This window comes from Xiphias gladius, chromosome 3 (genome assembly GCF_016859285.1).
Source record: "Xiphias gladius isolate SHS-SW01 ecotype Sanya breed wild chromosome 3, ASM1685928v1, whole genome shotgun sequence".
Taxonomy (NCBI): domain Eukaryota; kingdom Metazoa; phylum Chordata; class Actinopteri; order Istiophoriformes; family Xiphiidae; genus Xiphias; species Xiphias gladius.
The window spans coordinates 19,949,239-19,969,597 of NC_053402.1; the positions used below are offsets into that span (position 1 = coordinate 19,949,239).

A 20,359-nucleotide genomic window follows, 5' to 3' on the forward strand; every position below is an offset into this window, starting at 1 on the left:
GAGGCGTTTCAGCGTGAGGCTGCGGTCTCCGCGCGAACGACTGTGAAGTTACTGCCACCCCCCTCCCCTAGTGGCCATGGCCCGTAACTACACCTCTGTCGACCGTTTTAAAACAGATATTAAAACCGCCTGGGGTCCCCGGAATGACCCGCGATCAACAGGAAGCCCCGTCGTTAACCAGTCCACACTAATTAAAGCGCAGCACCATAGTAACGCCTCCGGTCACACTTTCAAAATACAACTCATGACAGACGCGGTGTCAGTTACACACCGTGGCCACCAGGGGGGCAGTGTGTCCCCATGGTTACAAAGAAATCTATGGAAACTCAAAGGCGGAAACAGTAGCGTAATAAATCTCCTAGGAAACGCGTCTAAACACTTTTCGGACCGCTTTAAGTCATATGCGGTTTACGGTGTAAGTGTACCAATTTCTGAGAAAAAAACTGCTGGTTCACTCATTACCACTAGTTATTTAATGATCTAAAAAAAAACAACAACAAAACAAACAAACAAACAAAAAAATACAGAACACAGAGTGTCACCCCAGCCTTCAATCACATTGTAAACGATATCTACTTTGTGGATTTTTATTTATTGTTTATTTAATAAGGACAATGCACAAAACATTTAATATACCAGACTTGGGTAAAAGCTAATTTTCATCTGTGGTCCCTGGGCCGAGGCCACCAGTGCTGGGTTGAAGGAAAAAAAGATAAGTTTTGTGTTGTTTTGTTGTTTTGTGACGTGTCGTGTTGTTTTGTTTATTAAAATTATTTTTGGGGGCTGTTTTCTGTCTTTTAATTTATGATGTAATTTGTATCACGAGTTTGTTATTTGTCTGCCGTATTCCTGTTTTTTCTTATCTAGCACTAAAATAAAAAACAAACAAACAAACAAACAAACAAACAAACACTATTTAATAAGATGGGCTATGCAATAACAAATAATGTAGTTAATGATATGGTGAGAACTATGGTTTAGCCTTGAGGTGGTAGTGACATGCTTTGACATATTTTTATGCTTTTTGGGGAATTTCATGTTTTTTGTAATGGAGACTTTGTTTTGGTCTGAGATTATGTTAAACTTTTGGTATGAAGTTTCCTTATCTTTACGTCTTCCATCCAAAATACATTAAAAACGGACAGAGGTGTAGTTGCGCATTGTGGCCACTGGAGGGCGCGGACCTGAGGTGTTCGCCGTGTTGAAGAGAGGCAGCGATTCATCTTGCCGCGATGCTTCGTCTTTGAAAGGTTCTGACCGGAAGACTTGCAAGGCGATGATGATGCGCTAAATGAAGTGAGTTTAATCATTTAAATTTGTGTTTTTATGGGATAATTTCATGCGTGGTTAAGTTAACTGAATTTTCCCGTTTCTTAGCGTTACTTCCTACAGCTGTCAACTTGAGACAGGATGTGTGTATTTCATTTTTTCACGGTGTAACAGTTAGCAAGTGAAACAAACTTGCATAGAAACGAAGGTGAGTTAGCCGGCGAAAGCTAACTGGGGTAGATAACAACGCCGGCTAGTTCTTCGTGTGCTCCATCGTTTCATCTGCGTTTGTTTACAAGGGTTAACAACATAAGTGTGGCAGCTATTCTGGTGATTATTTTGCTGTCTTGTCGGGTTTGACAACGGTAAGTTAGCCTGCTAGCTGAGAGACAAGCACCATCACATAGTTGTTTGTTTGTTTGTTGGTGGAATTGATGGGAGGAGGAGGGGTCTGAAACCACTAAGACCAAACTTAACGTGAACTTTAAACATTTAACAGATGAACTATGCAGCCGCTGATGAATGTAGTTTTGCGAGTTAAATAAATAAACCGGAGATGACTCGTGATGCTTGTTGACGTTGAGTTCGTTGTCTGAGAATGGTTAAGAAATATAACTGAAACGGTTGCGATTCGCTGGGTCAACAATGGTCAAACTCCTGCCAAGAATCTGATGTTATCGTGCAAGCATACTTCAATAAATGCTCCACCACTAAAATATACTCAAAATTAATTATGGCTTAGTCCGGATCAAGTCCTGCATCGCAGGCCAGCTGTCAATCGCCTGACAGCACAAATAGTTATTTAAATATTCATTTATTTACACAGAGGTTGCACAATATTCTGTGTAGTTACCCTCGTTATGGAGTTGGCTGCTTTATGGTAACATTTTCAATAGAGAAACGCTAGTTTACAAGTAATATTGCAGAGTCAGTTATCATCAATTTATTTTTGTCAGTTGATTTATTAGACCACAATTAAAAACAACAAACGGTGACCAAAGGGCTTTACAGGGATATTAAATTATGGGATCATTTGATTGATGATTACAATCAAATGAAATCTCAGGAATGATCAAATAAAAACACAGACACGCATAAGAGGATATAAGTACGTTAGTAAAAGAATAGAGCATCTGGATTAAATCATAAAAACAACAGCATTGGGCAAAGAAAAAGTAAAATACAAACACATAAAAGATGGAGTGTGGTTAGTCATGTCTTCATGTTGACAATTGAGAGGCTAAAGAAAACAGATCGGTCCTTAGACCAGTTTTAAAGATATCAATGGAGGGGGAAGATTTAATGTAACATTGCAGATGACTGACAAAAAAGACTTCTTTATTCGGAAAGGCAATGAGATAACAATGATATCTTTTAATACCCTGTCATAGGATGAGTATCTTAACCACAACTGTCTAGATTATTTAGCAGGAAACATGGAAAACATCTTTTTTTTTTTTCCTTTGGAAACTCACACACAGCGAAGCGCAGACCAGTGTGAGCTTCAGTGCAAGTTCATCCAAATTGCCTGAAACTTGTGTACTGGAGAGGAGTTTTGTGTTGTGTCTTAATCTAGATTCAACAATGCCGGTGATGCAGACTTAAGTAATGACTTGAATGTTTTCCTTATCACTGAAGAATATCACATGGTTTATATCTGTGCTTTAAGGTTTCAAATTTGGTTCCATGCTTCCTGTTTTCTGGTTCTCTAATTAAAATCTTTTTGACTATCACAGATTATGCCTTAATCCTCAGACCATAAATGTTATGAGCAGTTTATTAAAGAAGACTGTGGTATGTTTTTTTTATTGTTTAGGCTCTAAATATAACCAACATAGCCCGCCAACTTTATCTCCTTTTTTGCAGGGGGGAGTTTCCTGTCTCACTGCAGGAATGCCGGGTGGAGAGTATGGGGAGCTTGGGGGCAGCCTCCCCGCCATCGCCTCCCTGAACGCTTCCTACTCTACGTCACTGTCCCTCCCTTCCCCGTACTTGTTTGTACCACCTGCGGAGCGCAAGGCCATTTCCGATGTCCGTCGCACCTTCTGTCTCTTTGTGACGTTCGATCTGCTCTTCATCTCGCTTCTGTGGATTATTGAGTTGAACGTGAGTGTTGAATTTTTTTTGGCCACAGAACTGATGGTCAACACTCAATTTGACTCTGATGTGGACTCTGCTGTGTTCTCCTTTAGATCTCCAGCACAGTCTGGGACAGTTTAGGAAATGAGGTTGTCCATTATAACTTCAAGTCTTCATTCTTTGACATCTTTGTAAGTGGTTCAATCCAAGTCTGTGTACATTTCATTTGATTTCAATGTAGAATAATAGCATTTTAATTGATAGGTATTTGTGTGTAACCCTGATCATATTTTGAAAGCTTTCGCCCCTCAGTGACTAGTCATAACAGGTAGATACTGTAAATCAAGCCACATAATAATATAAGTATCTGAATTAGCGTGTCTGCATTTGTTGGTGCAAGTGGAGAAAATATTAACAAAGTCAACATCTCTGCAACACATGTCAACATGAATTGCCTGAGCTCATTTTCCATTTCTGTTTCTTCCTCCTGGTCTCAGCTCCTTGCCGTGTTTCGTTTCCTGTGTCTACAAGTGGGTTACGCTGCTTTTCGGTTAAAGCACTGGTGGGTGATTGCGGTAAGTGAGCTTAGTCACACACACTGATGAAATACTGTAAAATCTCATATTTTCGGTGCTAGCCATGAAGTATTTAACACATTCAAATCTTCCTTCCTCCACAGATTACCACTTTGGTGACCAGTGTCTTCCTTGTTGTTAAGGTCATTGTATCTAATGTGAGTTGTGTGTGTGTGTGTTTGTGTTTTTAAAAAAAATGCCAGTAATGTACTATCTGATAATTGATCGTCTTTTCTGTCTGATACATTTAAATAGCTCAATGAACTTTTTATATTCAACAACGGCCAAGTAAACCAGCATAAAATGCAACCGCCACTTATGTTATGGAAGCTGTGATAGTGTATCTAGTCCTTTTTAATACTGTGGAGCCTTAGAATGACATAGTTTCGGTCTCTACACAGCTCCTGTCCCAGAATGCCTTTGGCTATGTTTTGCCCATCACCTCTTTTGTGGTGGCCTGGCTGGAGACCTGGTTTCTTGACTTCAAGGTGCTCACGCAGGAGGCAGATGATGAAAGAGGTGAGAGAAAGACGGCAGACAAATTTGAACATGACCCGACAAAAATCAGTTTCTCCTTTTTTCTTTTTCTTTTATTTTTTGAAACTGTTTTCCCTCTTTTACCTCAGCCTACCTAGCAGCAGTGAACGCAGCCTGTGAACGCGCCCCCATGATCTACCCCCGCGCTGTTTCAGACGGACAGTTCTACTCTCCACCTGAGTCTGTCGCAGGTGATGTGTGCTTATAGATGAGTAATTGTTGGGTCAGCCTCAGGGACAGTCTGCTTCAGTGGATCCATTCTTTCCAGTGTGTTTTGTACATTTCCCATTTGAGCTACAAACTGAGATTTGGCCCTGCACTTGTGTCTGCAGGCTCTGAAGAAGATCTGGATGAGGAGGGTCTTGGGCGCAGAGCTGTCACTGCTCAGGTACCTGCATCGCTTTGACAGGTCTTCATACTTAGCTGTTATACCAGCTTGTCTTCAGCCGATGATGACTGTGATTCTTGCTATCTTAATTCCTCTCCGTCCAGGAGAAGGAGTACGTCCGACAGGGTCGTGAGGCCATGTCTGTGTTGGAACAGATCCTAGCCCAGGAGGACAACTGGAAATTTGAAAAAAACAGTGTAAGTGTATGACTTAGTTTCATTGTATTTGATTTATTCCAAGAGACCCCCCCCCCCTTCTGGTTGAGATGCACGTTCAAGGACATTTCACTGACTTGACGTGAGCCCCACTTACACCTGGTATTAACATGCGATCTGTATCTGGATAATGAGATCCGATCCATGGGTTTTTACATTTACAGCCGGCGTAGATCCAGTCACAGTGTGGGCCTGACCACCTCCACATGAGTACTGGCCGATCTGATGGCATTCTGACCCCAGTGTGTCCTGCAACTGGCATTAACATATGTTTTTAATACCAGGAGTAAGTGGGGTAGGGAGATCATCCCAGTAACCGAAGTCCAGTCTCTTACCTCTTATACGTTATCCACACCTCACGCACTTCAGCTGACGTTTTCAGTCTCGCACACGTCTGACATTTACACATACGTTTTAATCAATACATCTGTCCACACTGTTACATGTAACAAGTCACGTTTAACTAGTGTTTTAAGAACGAACCAGACCTGAAGCATCTTTTAAGGCTTCGAGGCTTTATTTTTTTCAGCTCGTGCATAACTATCCAGTAAGTATATGGCTGCTAAAACGCATCTGAAACACAGACAAAGGTCAGCTTAGATGCATCACAACGGTACCGCTGCGCCCATTTTTGGGGTTCAATAATAATTTTAAAAAAAATTGAGTTGAATTACAACTCGATTCTTCTGAATCTGAAATTTTGTGTGATTTGAATTGTCTCTTACAGTAGTTTTCCTTGAAAAGAAAGCAAAAGCATCGTGACACTAACAGTGTTCTGTCTCATGTCAGGACATGGGAGACTCTGTCTACACCCTGGAGATTCCCTTCCACGGAAAGACTTTCATTCTCAAGGTACAGTGGCCCAATGTGTATTCATTGTGAAACTGTGTCTTACCAAAACACAAACTCCGGTAGTGACCCGAAGGAATCATTTTTAGACTCATAACAGTCTTTATATTCATCATGTTTAGACATATCATATAGTAATTCCTCTTTAAGTCATTTAATGTGTTCTGCCTCACTGACATTTTATGCATAAGTCTGTGTATGTCAGTGCAGCTCTCTCAGTCCTTTATAACACTCTGCCAATACTGAATTAAGTTCGCTTCGCAGCTGATGGGCATGTACGTATATAAACAGCCTCTAGAGGGCGTAGTGGTGACATAATCAAGATTAATGGGAGTTAAATCAGTTATTGAAGAGAGTCCCTGGTGGTGTCACACTAGCTTCACAGGAATTGCAGTCATGTTACGAAGGAGCTCCTTTAGCATGTGTAAGTTGTCACAGAGGAATTCAGGGGAAGCCTGCTGTGTACAGGATGCTCCATAACTAAAGGCTGTTTGAAGCGCTCTGCTTTCCAAGGGTTTTACGCTGTTACTTGTGGAGTTATTACTTAAATTAGAACAAGAGAGAAAACAAACAGAGATTTTTACACTTGTAAGTGTGTAATAAACGTGCCCAGTGTCAGTCTTACATGCACTTGTAAGTGACATGCATGATGCTCTGCTACTGGACTTGAATGGTTTCTGCAGTTATCATTTTTCTTCTGCTATACTAAAGCACTTTTTTTTTCTTTATTAAAAACAATCTTATTTTTCTTCTGAAAATAAAGGAAAATTTGCTGCATCCTATACAGTATATACAGTACTTACAGTGACACAGATTATTAAAGATGCCCTGGGGAGTTTTCTTGTGAGCTAACAATAATTACATTTCCATTCAGTTTTTCTGCAAATGCATGCATTGTGTTTATCCTTGAAGGCTAACAAACCTGTTGTGCGAATTTATTTCTTCATAAAGCATTTGCATAGCCAGTTCTTTAAATATTTTAAATCATGATTTGTTTGAGGTCTGTTTCACTAGAGGTATGTTTCATGGCAAGGTACCACAACCTTTGGTCAACAGCACAGCACAAAACTGACGGCAGGAATGCGTATCGTGTCACCTGCCTGGTCATGCATGTGCGTGATGTAAACAAAGAAGGGACCCATACGTTAAAACACTACTCTATCAGTGGTTAAGATATTTAGTGCCACAGTCATTTATTATAAGAGTGATGTAATGAAGTTGTGGTTTGAGTAAGTAAATGGCAGTATTACACAAGTTAAGAATGTTACTTGAAACCATGTCTGTGCAAACAATTGTCCAAGAGTCCAGTATGTCTCGGAACAGAGGACTCCTTGTCAGGATGCAGAAGAAAATATTACATGATGCGGTTCTCCACCAGGACAGTGACCGTAAACACACAAGAACTGGTTTTTAAATGGCCGCTACATGCTACAGGCTACGGTTAGGTTTTTGAAATCCTCAGTGCTGGCCTCTGCCTTAGGAGATCATATAAAAAAGAGAGACTGTGCTAGAAATTCAGCAACTGTGGTTAGATTTATTTCAGTTCTGGCGGAAATGGTGAAAATAAGCTGAAGGACATGCAGCCAAATACTAAGATTGATGTTCAGTCATATTTTTTTGTCATATTACCCTTTTTTTTTTCCCTAACAGTTTGATCAAAATTCTGAATTTATGTTGACATACTTGCTTTTGATGTGTATTATGGTTTTTGGTCAGGCCTTAATGCAGTGTACTGCTGAGCTTGTGTATCAGGAGGTAATTCTACAACCAGAGAAGATGGTCCAGTGGAACAAAACTGTGTCTGCCTGCCAGGTGAGAACTTGGACATATCTTTACGCATCTTTCTATCCTTTTGAACATTTTTCTTAGTTCAGGTCACGCTGTCCCAAAGTTTAAGAGTGCTTCCTGCCCTCTCCTCAGATCCTCCAGAGGGTTGACGACAACACCCTAGTATCATATGATGTCTCTGCTGGAGCAGCAGGGGGAGTTGTGTCTGCCAGGTACATCAGCGCAGCATACAGCAGGCTTCGATATTTGGCTTTTTTGTATCGGTTATCCTTTCTTCCCGTCTTTCTGTCTCTTGTGTCCATTGATTGACTGACTGGTTTTTCTTCCTTTAGGGACTTTGTTAATGTTCGTCGGGTGGAACGCAAACGAGACTGCTACCTGTCTGCCGGCATGGCAACCGACCACGACGCCAAACCTCCAAGCGGTCGCTACGTCAGGTCAGGGTGCGCCTTTAGCCGGGCTCCGTGTCACTGATCCAGTAAATTAGAACATTGTATTGATTTAATAAAAGCGCAGCTGTGTTGGTTTAATTTCTTTAACTTCTCTGTCTTCTCTTCTGTTTTTATTGTCGGCCTCAGGGGAGAAAATGGTCCAGGAGGGTTTGTGGTCCTCAAATCCAGCAGTAATCCATCTGTCTGCACCTTCATCTGGGTACTCAACACAGACTTGAAGGTGAAAATATGCACACTGCTATTACTCGTGTACTTTTTTGATGTTTGTGACCAGATAATATGGTCTCTCCATTTTAGGATTTGTAAAATTTAAATTGTCTGTTTTTTAGAAAATGGGTTGCTACAGCTGCAAATAGTGACAGGATGCAGAAAAATAGAATGAGGAGAAAACAATTAATACTCTCTGTTTTTGTCTCATCAGGGCCGTCTGCCCCGTTACCTCATCCACCAGAGTCTGGCTGCCACCATGTTTGAATTCATGTCCCATTTACGCCAACGTATTGCTGACCTGCGGCCCTCTCACCGCTCCCACCACCACCACCACCACCACACTTAAAACAGAAGAGACATCTAATCGTGCCACAGCTGGCTGGGAGGTATCACTACTGGTTTTTTTTTTTTTTTATTAGTGAACCCCCAAAAAATGGGCCTAGCAGGGCCCTTGTGATGCATGTAAGTTGAAGGGATGTGCTACAGTATCTGAAAAGACTGCGCTTCTAAGCATAAGATATGTGAGACATGTGACCACACATTCACCACATTTCAGTCACATGAGAAGAGGAGCAATTCAGTTGTTAAAGATGATGTTCCTCTTTCTGAAACTTCAACAATGTTGTGATTTTTTTTTTTTTTTGATTTTTTTTTTTTTAGTGGGATCACATACATATTTTTGAGTGGACCTGTAATTATTTTGCCATGTCTCTCACCGTGCAATGAAAACTGTTTTGTGAGGACATCTCGCAGCAGGGTGGACTTTACTCAAACTGGAAGACTTGGATGAAGATGGGAGTGATCCTGGCTGTGTCGGGATCCGTCTTACTTATTACAAAAGAACTGATGCAATGGCATGAATGAGCCTTATCTTCCTGCAAACATTGTTAGCCATTGATTTGCTGCCTTTGTTTTTTTGTTTTGATTTTTTGTTTTTGTTTTTTGTCTGTGTTTTCACTGCAATGGCTTAAATATGCTTCACCGGTGCACCTGCCCTAAAACAAACCCACACTTCAGTAAAAGCTGTTTCCACACAGTTTATTTTCCTTTGCTACACTGTGAATGATGGGGAAACGAGTCACTGGCTGCCTAAGTACCACTAGAGGGAGACAGCACTGATCCACCCAGTGAAAGCCTCCAACTGTAAGCGTGTTCTCCGATCTTAGGGTGCAAATATCTTATCAGCTAATCATCTAACATTTAATCAACTATTGCTGAGGTTTTTTTTTTTTTAATACTGCTTTTGTTTTGCACTTTGAGATCAGCCAGGAGGTCAAACTATCAAATGAGGAGGCTGTTAGTTTTTGTTGCAAATGCATTATCAAGCCCAGTTTTAAAAAATTGTAAATGATGATTATGTTTATAAATTAGGATGCTGTACACTTACTAAGGCTATCCCTTGTGCCAATAACCCCAAGTGGCCTTGTCGTAAAAAAGCTAAACTCATTACTTGTCATCAAAAGTTATCACTGTACCGATATGATTTCCATTTTCCTTAGTAATGGCCTCCCCTCAGGCCCTGAGATGTGGTGCCCAAAGATGTTTTTCTATCATTTCTTACCTTATGAAGCATTAGGTCATGTTTAATCATTTAAAAATGCTACTTCCAGCTTATTAAGTTTTAGTTTTGTTTCAAAATCTGCACCTCAGCGTTATGATGTACCTCCAAAAAAATCATTTATCATTGCGAATGTAAAGAAATGGGGCAAATGTCTGCGGTCTGGTCATTGGTTCAAATTACTGTCGAGTTGAACCAGAGAAAGAAAATTATTGTGCTTTTCAGTCTTGAGAAATAAGACAAGAAACAACTCTGTTGAACTGTTCACACTTTAAATGTGCATATCTAGGGGTGTAACTGTGATGTTGTGACTGTGATGTGGAAAATGACCACATCAGCCACAGTAGAGGTATTTGCAGAAGCTGCCGTCACCGAGTGCAAATATTCTTGATCATGAAGTCCAAAACACGTGGTGATTGAGATTTAGCCGGGTAATTTGTCAGGATCGATCTTAGTTACTTACTGTAAAGAAGGAGTGTCAAGATTAAAGTGATTAATGATATCAGCAATTTGGTGCCTTTATCACGGTAACATTACACATCAGCCTTTTCTTTTGCTTTGCATTTATTTTACTCTGTTAAGTCAATGCTTAATACCTTCAGCAAGGGTATGCTGTGTGAATATGAACGCTGCTTAGAGTACTTAAGTTAGTGTTTTCTAAATAATAGTTTTTGAATGTATTTGTCTATAGATCATAAATCAAACGTGTTAATTTAAAGCCATCATGACTGACCAACGGTTTTTATTGAGTCTTAACCAGTGTCTTATGTCTAATAAAATACATGACTTCATGATAGTCTTCTACCTCCTTTAACTCACAGATATAACCTGTTCATTATGAGAGACCTCTTGCTGTATGTATTTTGTACTCGACCTCAATCTAACATTAATAGGATTTAATCTGCATAATGATATAGATTTTTTTTTTTTTTTTCTCCCCACTGTTTAGTAGGTGATACTGAATGACTCTTATGTATCACAGTAGTTTCTACTCATGTATTTTCCAGCATTGGATCCTTTGGGTGATTATGTCATGAACAATAGTGCCCTGTGACTCGAGCCTGAGACACATGCATGACTTACCATTGCACAATGGCCACAAGTGAACTCTCTAGAATTAATCTGGCTTCTGGAGGCCAGGTCACCCTCCAACATCATCGTCATTGTTATCCCATAGCATCACGCTGTTCACAATCCTTTACCAGAATTCTTCTCAAAAATGGAAAAGAAAAAAAAAACACCACGGACATGAAGCCATCAGAACCGTTCAGAAATTCAAAGCAATCCATTTAATAAAAAAAAAAAAAAAAAAAAAAAAAAAATTTCTTATTCAACCACTTTTATACAGATACGTGGTTATGTAATTCAATAATCACATAAAATTAAATCAAATAATCTTTCAGTAGATACAGCCATGTTAGACTTGGTACAGCCTGTAATTGGACCTACTGTTAAAGAGGAGATGTGTTGTCCTCGGGGCAAAACACAATGCCAATGACTAGAGATGGAGCAGCTCACATGATTGTGCTGTGACTATCTTCTGAGGCTATGGGCGTGTGAATATGTCTGTTTTTTAATCGATGAGAGAGTGAGCGTCTCACTGCCCTCATTGTCCTCCACGCAAGGCTGAGGAGAAGCTCCAGTCCTTGGGCTGCCATCGGCCTGAGCTTCCCTAACTAGACAGGCTCTGGCCAATGACCCGGAGTAAGAACCTCTACTGGATGTGGAGCCGCGGTGAGATCCTGGAAAATGGGAAGCTGAAAATTAGGTAGAGTCTGGGGAGCAGTGACTTTTGTAACTTTTTTTTTTTAACCTGTTGTTCTTTCTGATCATTTTTACCAGGCGCTCATCCTCTGAGATTGAAACCCAATTATAAAATTTATTCTAGTGGACAACATAAATGTTGTGCTGCAGCTACTTTTTCTTACTTTACCAAAAATCTTTTTTTTAAATATAGGCTTTGAATAAGCTCCACTTTCTAAGGAATCTCTTCAGAGCAGCATTTCTTCAGATCATCCTCTGGGACGGCAGCAGTGTGGAGCTAAAGCAGACCAGCTGAGTTCATACATATCAGGCCAGAACCAGCACTGGAATCCCCTTCACTTTTGCTTGAAGAACCGAGAAAGTTGTTCTGCCATTCAAAGAAGTGAAACACAACTTCTCTCTGGATTATCTGACATTGTGAACACCTGCTGCACGGTGACTTTGTTCTTAATAGATGGGTTTAGCCTTGAAGAAGTTTTGCATGCAGTTCTGCTGCTGCTGTTGCGCTGGTGACGAAGATGATGAGGATGAGAAGCAGCCATTAGTACCGTAAGCAGACATTAGACAGGCCAGAACAGAAAATTTCTTCACTGCATTTCACTTTGTAATACATGAGTATTGTTGTTATCATCACCATATTAGTTACCAAGTTGCAATTAACAGCTGGAGGATATAATCCACTTAAAATGTTTTTTGTAGTGTCAAAATAATGTGCTTCCTCAGGTGTGCCACACCCGGTTGTTTATCAATGAGTAATCTTTGTATGAATGTGTAATAACTGTGTTTCTGGGTGCTTTTGTGTGTTGGCTGACAAAGCAGTCAGGATCCATTGGAGTATTTCAACCGTGAAGTCCAGAAGCGTCGTGATGAGGAGACCAACCTGTGGAGTGAGCCAGGAGACCCTAGCCACTCGGAGAGAGACGACGACCGGACCCTTTATACCCTGCTGCAGGCCAGGAACAAGACCCGCATGGGATCCACGGTACGTGAGGGAGGCCTTTCTAGTCACAGAATTTAGTCTTTAGGCCTTATTTGGTCGTATTAATCTGAAGTAAAGAAAAAAAGGAAGCAACTTGTGGAAAAAAACTCCAGGCGATGCTAACTGGTGAAAAAAAAAAAAGGGCTGAATGTATTCACATTAAGTGGAAAAGTTTCAAATAAGTGAAAGAGACAGAAAACATGAATAAGTCATTATAAGCTTTATTTGATTTGAGCATTGTCCATTATAAGGACAATGCTCAAATCATCCAGTTACAAGAGAGCAGACGGGAAATGACATAAAACTGAAGGAAACTAGTTTTTAAAAGCTTTGCCCTTTTCTTGTTCAGGGCTATCGCCGCCTGAGTGTTGATATTGAAGCCATGAGAGATACCCGGCGAGAAGTCAGAGACAAATGGAAGACAATTCTGGAGAACCTAGGTAAGGCTGGACAGATGTGAGGCACAGTGTCACCTGCATACACAGAGTACCAGAAATGGTTTGCCTTCTCTTCTAGGTTTCATGGCGGAGGCAGACTCGCTGCTGACAGTGTCTGCCGGTGCCTCTCATGACCGCATGCGTAACGCCCCAGCAGCACGTGCCCTTCTGCATACGCTCCACTCTGAGACCTCCATCTTCAGCAGCAGAGAGCCACCCCCAGAAAGATATCTGTTCATCCTGGTGAGCGCAGGGGCTTGTCAGAGAGAAGCGCAGTGTCGCTGAACTTTGAACCCTTACATTTGGCTCGAGTGAGAGCGTCCCTTTTGTGACCTGGAGCCTGGGCTGAGAAAAAAAACAAAAAAAAAACACCCTTGGCTGGTTGTGAGACATATCGGTCATGCTAAACATGCTAACCTAACCCAATTTAGCGTGATTTATTGGCCCTGTGCTCCAGGCTGCAGCAAGGGGTCATTTTCCTCAGCCCCTGCAGCAGTCTTATGAAGTGGGTCTTGCACGCTGGAGTCACCTTTGAATCTTTTTTGAACTATGAGGCAAAGGGTGCGACCTCAGGATGAACCTGTTACCTAAACTGGAGGTCAGGCCCCTCCTGAGAGTCACAAGATAAATCTAAGGCCTTGTGAGATGATTAATGGGGTAGGAAAAAAAGAAAACGCAAAGTTCTGGCTACACAAATCCTTATTCATTTTTCTGCAGTTTTCCTAGTAGCTAAAGGTACACGATCATACTCGTACTTTATAACTGGATGGGACCCACCCTTACTAAATTTAGGGTGGGTATGTAGGACAGAAGCTTTGGTTTGAGGGTAAACTGTATCATTACATTCAAAATGTCATTCATAATCACATTCAAAGTCCAACGGGTTTCCCTCTCCCTCTTCTCCTCTTCACAGGATCGTCTTGTGTATCTCGATATAGCTGACGATTTTCTGGCAAAGGCAAAGCGCTTCTATCCGCCAAAGGAGGATTCCGACGAGGAGGTGACAGGCCTTAACATTAACCTGCCGCTGCTGCTGGCCAGGGTAGAGGCCATGAATGGAGGAGTCGACGACGATGAAGAGGATGAGAGCGAAAGAGAGGATGGGAACTTGAGTGACAGATCCTAAGGTCCGCTGGCTGCAATAATAATAGACACAAGGCAGGGGGCAGTAGTCATCAACCCTTGAGACCTGGATGAATCACATAGCTCCTCTCTTCAAGTGTCTGTCGCCTCGTACGGTGTTGCTGCTGCTTCTTGGAAGTTTTAGGCTGAAGAAGTTCTCCCTTCTGTCCCAGCCACAGAGCTTGAGTCTTATTCTGTGTTCTCTGGTCACAATCTAACAGAGTTAATCAGATTTTCAGGTGAATATTACAGAGGTGTCAACTGTGTGCGTGTGTGTTTTTTTTTTTTTTTTTTTTTTTTTCCTGTCTACAAGTTCCTAGCCTGTTTATTGTTTAGCTGTTGTGAACCTTCAGGGTAGCGATGTTCCTTTGAGCACAGCCTCTTTATATTTTGTCCTATGATTATCAGCACTCATTTCATCCAATCACATGTTCAATAACAACGCTGAAAAAATAGCCCTCTATAAGTAATACTTTTAACTACATAAAGACTGCAGTGTTGGCTTCGAACATTTAGGAACATAGCAGATGGAAATACAATGCAGTAAGTTCTGTATGTTGAACCTTTTAAAATGATTGCGTGTGTGACTTTCAAGCGATGTGAGGGTGCTTTTTCCCTCCAGCAAATTTGCTGAAAATGTGAAAGATTTCTAAACTCGTGGCCGTTTTTCTGTGTGTTACGGTGTCCCCCCTCATGATGAAATAAAGTTGCAGCCCAAAGCCTGTTACTCGTACAGTGTCACATGTGGGTGTGATGTCTTCCCTGGAGCTGCCTCTTGTGAAGTAACAGGAGTTTGCAGTTACTAAACAATTACTCAAATGAAAGAGAATAACGGAAGAATTTTCATGGCTTTTGACAGTCCGAAAGTCAGACAGTTGGCTGCATGGAAGTCAAGTGAATGTAGGGAAGTAATTCCACGGAAACTGCGGCACAAGAGCGACATTCCCTTGAGGTGAAATACAAGGATCTTCTTGAGTCTCTTCCCATGCCCTCACGTGGCCTGCCGCCTGTGTACCCATGGCTGCCGTCCACGCTGGTCTGCAGACATAACACAAATCCTGGCCTGGTGCAGCCTGTCCAGCATCTGACCGTCCCATTGGGACCAGACTGGGTTGCGAGATGGATGGTCATGATGCTGTTTGGTGGCCAGTTGGATGCTGCTGTTGTTATGTAAGAGAGACACTCTGCGAGGCACATGTTTAGACACGGCACCGGTTTACTGGCACACAGATAAAATACCAGTGCCGCTCTTTGGTGCTGAATCAAACACTAGAGTCAAGCCCAAGATTTTGTGCAACTATCAATACAGGAATCAGCAGAAGGTTAACTTCGTGTGTGGGAGGCTCCTATCTGTCCTCCCAAATTCACTTTCAAAAAAAAAAAACGAACTTACTCAAACTCAAACACTCCCACAATATTTTGCTTTATTTACCACTTCCTGACAGGGCCTGGGCTTTATCCTGCGGTTGCCCCTCTCCTCCCTCTCTCCCTCCCACTCCATGTCTCTTTCTCGTTGACAGCTTATTTAAATGTCACTTCCCAGCAGCTGCGGCAGTGTTGTTATACAACACACAAATTCTTCTCTGCTGGGCCTGGTCTGGTGTGAGTGGATGGATTTTGGGAGGGGGAGGGGGGCACTGAAAAATACAAATTAAAGGCATCAGTGTGTGTACTAGTTTAAAACCTGATTGCTCAGTGTCCATTTGATTCTAAAAAGATATGATCTCAACAGTGAGGAACCTTTTACGGTGACTTTTACTAGGTTCCTGAAACGGCATTTCATGGTTGCCATGGTGTCGTAACAGGGCTGAACGCATGACCCCAGGTATGCCTACGCTGCCCTCGCTCGCTTTCCGCTCCCTGACACTGGGCAACGGTCTACATACGCAACGTCGCTCTTCTGGGAAACTGCAGGAAGGAAATCGAAATATTGCCACACTTGACAAGCAGAAGGAAAATAGCACTTAACTGTTGCATGACATGTAGAGGACACGAATAGTCAGTGGAAGGCAACGCTTTACCTTAATTCCCCCTATTTGCCAAATCATACGCGATATAACATTTAATACACGGCTTAACACACTATTGTGTATTAGTGCCCACAGGAGTTATAGCTGTTGACAAATACAGTAATAAACAACAACTATAACTCCTGTCGGCACCCATAATTGGGGCTGGTGTATAAATAGATAATGAACGACAATATAGTAAAACAGCTATAGATTTAATGCCATAGTTTGGCACGGATTTAGCAGGTTACGTAATTTATCCATTACTACACATGCCACTAGGGCAAAAGACATTTAATGGCAGTGTGATTGATCAAACCTCTCGTCATCGGGGTTATCGTCCTTCTGATACATCTAACATATGCTATCTGATGACCTCAGTACCTGATGTGGAATGAATGCGTCAGACACAGGGACTGGTAGTAACATCACACCAGCGGGAAACTGTCAGAGGTGAATGTCTGTGTACTTGTGCGCGCGCGTGTGTGTGTGTGCGCTTCACAGTCTGTAACCTGAGTTGATTATGGTCACCGAGGTAATGAATCACCGGGGAAGGAGCGCACACTGCTACTGTGTAATGGCATCTAATGTGGGGGTTTGATGTTGTCACAAAGCACAGCCTTTGTAAAAACACCTCCTGAGCTTTATTATGAAGAAAACGTCCGCAGGATCTGATGAGGCCACTCCATAAAGTTTTCTGCCTTTTCACCTTTTATCCTCAAGTGACAGATGTGTTATTCCTGACCTATACATACTTACAGCGAATGAAAAACAGCTGCGTCGCTGTTATCTTTCCACATTAGCGAGGGTTCGCTTGCTGCTTTGTGTACATCAAGACCAAAACCTTATTAAGATTCCTCTCGAAAGACTAAACCTGTTGTGTGCGCCTGTCTACATACTTATATAATCTCCATAAAGAGTCTCCGTGATACTTTCCCTTCTGAGACACTGTGATCACAGCTGAAGTGGAAAATATTGTGCTGAGTGATTACTGGGGTGGCTGGGCATACAATTTGAGAATCAGGGGATTTTCAGCCCAATTACCCTTAACCCCTCCTCAGAGAGGCTTCCAGCTCTCAGGGAATGAGACATGGAACACTTGGTGTCGGATATCAGTGCACACTGATTGTTAAGTGACAACATGGATCAGAAATAGCAACAGAACAACTATAAAAGCCACGGACAGACCCAAGCCCTGGCATAGACAGCACAAAGAGAGAGAGAGAGAGAGAGAGACATTGGAAGCCAGGAGATACAGCCCGCCGAAGCATCACTGTTTCCTTGGACAAACATCTCAGACACGAGAACGAGACCAGACCTTAGGACTGATCAACAAGACCCCCTGCGAACGATACACCTGAGACAGATCTTCCCACAGCAGCGACGATGCCAATCTGTACCGTCCTTGAGAAGCGCAATGGTGAGGTGGCGGGAGCTGAGCTGAGCTGCAGCGTACGCGAGGAGAACAAGGCTCAGAGGGAGAGCTACAGTGCTGACTGGCACAGCGTCAGTCTCAAAACACAGCCTCAAGACAGGTGAGAGCTCACAGACCAGCCGCACGTCCCTAAAAACGGTATGCATTTGTATTTCCACTAATGCTACTAAAACTGTGATTTTAAACCTTCCTTACCATCGTAACATATGGACTAAGATCTACTTGCTGATCTACTTGGCAAGTTCTTGGTAGAACTATTCTCATATTGGAAGGCAATTGTAGTCTGATTAAGTAGTTAAATCCCATTGAGTTCTCCTGCAGTTTCAAGCTGTTCTCTTGATTCTTACAGGCAGACGATGAACATGAACGACGACTCTCGCAGGGAGACTCTGTCCCGGCAGTGGCGGGCCCGTTCGCTGATACAGACCTGCCCCTCTGGTGTCTTCAGAGTGGGAACCGTGGAAAGAGGGGTGAGGGAGCACCAGCTGCTGCCAAAGAGGAAAACCCTCCCCCTGCCCATCTTCACCCCCGCAGAGCTGGGTGTCCGGCTCGGACGCGGAGCCCCACACACCGCGGAGGACCTGCAGCCCTACCCCACTCCAGATGGGGCCTGTCCCAGCAAGAGGCCCATGGACGAGATCACAAGAGATCTTCCCCCGCTCAAGCCTACCCTCATGGAGTTCGCCAAAGCACCCAAAACCCTGGGTCGCTCCATGTCCCTGGAGGCTCAGAGAGGGTGAAAAGCAAGGAGGGCAAAAAGAGAAAGAGAGGATGTTAGGGAGAGACGAGAAGGATGACAGATGGAGGATAGTCGTCGAGCAGAGCGTGTCAGGAAGAAGCATGACAAGATGTATATAGATTTATCTCTAGTGACATTCATGATAAACCCTACTTACTGTAGATTTTTAGCACCGTCTGTGTTTCTTGGCGAGCACAGCACCAGGTAAATGTCACGCTTTGTCATTGTGGTCAGTGGTATTAGAAATGGTCACGTGAAGGTATTTGCATTGTGATGGAGAGGCAGGGTTCGTGCTCTCAGCCGTGCGATGGGCTAATCTCTGCCTGTGCTGGCCAGCTGGGCCCACCACATCCACCGATCTCTCAGTGGAATCACTGGGGCCCAGCTGCCGCATGCACCGGTGCATCCTTAACCACGCTGCATGCCCTTCCTTTTGACTTTCTTTTGTAATTGAAGTGTGCAAATATCCCCGTACGGTAACTGAAAGTGTTCTCGTGGCCACCTGACTCACGGAGTACACCTTTAATAGGTGGCGAAGGCATGCAACGATGCAGAAAGTGACAGATGAGAAATGACACGCAAGAGGCAGCGGCAGGTAGGAAACTGCAAGGATAGAAAGGGATAGAAAAAGGGAGGGAGAGTGAGAGGGCAAGGGGAGGGGTGAGGGCTCGGGGCACATGCCTTGGACAGCATCCAGGCCTCCAGAAAGCCCTTGATAGTCTCTGATCTCTCTGAAGAGTACAGAATGCTCCGGCGTGATCACACACTACGGCTGTACATATGTGTGTGTGTCCTTCTGTGTGTGTGTGTGTGTGTGTGTGTGTGTGTGTGTGTGTGTGTGCCGGCTGACACCTCTAGTCAAGAGGACTTAGAGCAACTAATAACCTGTTCTTTACTGTGTATTGACTGATCTGTCTTCTTAGCTGAGTAGCGGCTCATATTTATATCTGGTGGAGGAACAGATACTGTAGTAGCTGAGAATACCTAGTGGTGTAAATAAATTCGAAAATGTGTGCAATGATGTTAAAATATTTGTCCTAGATATTTATTATTTTTACAAATAAAAGCTATGTCGCTCATCACTTCTTGGTTGTAATGTGTTTTTGTCTAAAGTGCAACATGAACACACTTTGAGTACATTTGATGGAGAAGTGCAGGAGCTTTGTGTTATAGTGAACGTTTGGTTAACAGTCAGACAAAAACACAACGATCCCTGGGGATAATAGGGAGGTTGAAAATGGGGATAAATATTAATACAGCAAACAGAGGTTACAACGTAAAGAATGATGTGATATGACAGTAGATCTAAATACATATGAATGTAACAAATATATGAATATGACCAAAGGGCTTCTGAAAAGCAGCAGTGGAACATACTGATGAAAATACTGGAAGACGAATATCAATATGGAAAATAATGAATTTTATGAGGGAAAATGATAACAAAAATCTGCCAGACAAGCTGATATAAATAGCAATTTGGATATATGCATACTGTCACAATGTCCTCCACCCTCTGAACAAACCCCACATCACCACTTTATAACCCTCATTTATCTTTCGTGTTCCACCTCCCGTGCTTGTTCTCAGCACAGAACGCGCTGTTCTCCTGTTAGTGTGCAGAGCTGTAATGGATGCACTGCATCACTTCCTTTTTCTGTCACTCTCCAAATCCACAATTTTCTCAGTCCAACTTATCAATTATTACTTCTGCCATTAGCTGTCCTTCTCTAATGAAATCCCATTGCTCTTCAGAATCATATTTGTCTCTTTAACCCCCTCTGACCTACTGTGCCTCCGTCTCTCCCTCGTCGCTCTCACTTGTCTCCCTGTGATAGGCAGTGTGTGGTGGTTTGATATTAATAGCCGGGTAAACATTGGCATTGCCCTGGAGACAGTGGAGAGACAGTCGTATCGGCACGTTCTTCTCATTTGAGCTCTTAATCCTAGTGTT

General features: G+C 42.6%; 3 protein-coding genes across 4 annotated transcripts; all 3 read left to right on the forward strand.

Annotated features, from left to right (window-relative positions):
- The first annotated feature begins 1,219 nt into the window (after window positions 1-1,219).
- stard3 (StAR-related lipid transfer (START) domain containing 3) lies at window positions 1,220-10,712 on the forward strand. 2 transcript variants are annotated; one of them, XM_040124146.1, is made up of 16 exons: window positions 1,220-1,296; window positions 3,136-3,375; window positions 3,462-3,539; window positions 3,846-3,923; window positions 4,028-4,081; window positions 4,325-4,442; window positions 4,550-4,651; window positions 4,793-4,848; window positions 4,953-5,045; window positions 5,853-5,915; window positions 7,629-7,724; window positions 7,833-7,912; window positions 8,033-8,137; window positions 8,279-8,372; window positions 8,574-8,748; window positions 9,023-10,712. In XM_040124146.1, exons 2-15 carry the CDS (start codon window positions 3,163-3,165, stop codon window positions 8,706-8,708), a joined length of 1,365 nt encoding a protein of 454 aa, XP_039980080.1. In that variant the 5' UTR covers window positions 1,220-1,296; window positions 3,136-3,162; the 3' UTR covers window positions 8,709-8,748; window positions 9,023-10,712. The 2 variants fall into 2 exon arrangements, with proteins under 2 accessions (XP_039980080.1, XP_039980081.1); XM_040124147.1 differs by lacking the exon at window positions 1,220-1,296 and adding an exon at window positions 1,369-1,634.
- A 1,426-nt stretch (window positions 10,713-12,138) lies between these two features.
- Window positions 12,139-14,403, forward strand: mreg (melanoregulin). The gene is made up of 5 exons (XM_040123868.1): window positions 12,139-12,233; window positions 12,504-12,666; window positions 13,013-13,103; window positions 13,180-13,343; window positions 14,014-14,403. Exons 1-5 carry the CDS (start codon window positions 12,139-12,141, stop codon window positions 14,224-14,226), a joined length of 726 nt encoding a protein of 241 aa, XP_039979802.1. The 3' UTR covers window positions 14,227-14,403.
- A 3,019-nt stretch (window positions 14,404-17,422) lies between these two features.
- On the forward strand, window positions 17,423-19,487 carry LOC120806063 (titin-cap (telethonin)). Its single transcript, XM_040156724.1, has 2 exons — window positions 17,423-17,766; window positions 18,016-19,487. Exons 1-2 carry the CDS (start codon window positions 17,618-17,620, stop codon window positions 18,404-18,406), a joined length of 540 nt encoding a protein of 179 aa, XP_040012658.1. The 5' UTR covers window positions 17,423-17,617; the 3' UTR covers window positions 18,407-19,487.
- Window positions 19,488-20,359: the final 872 nt, after the last annotated feature.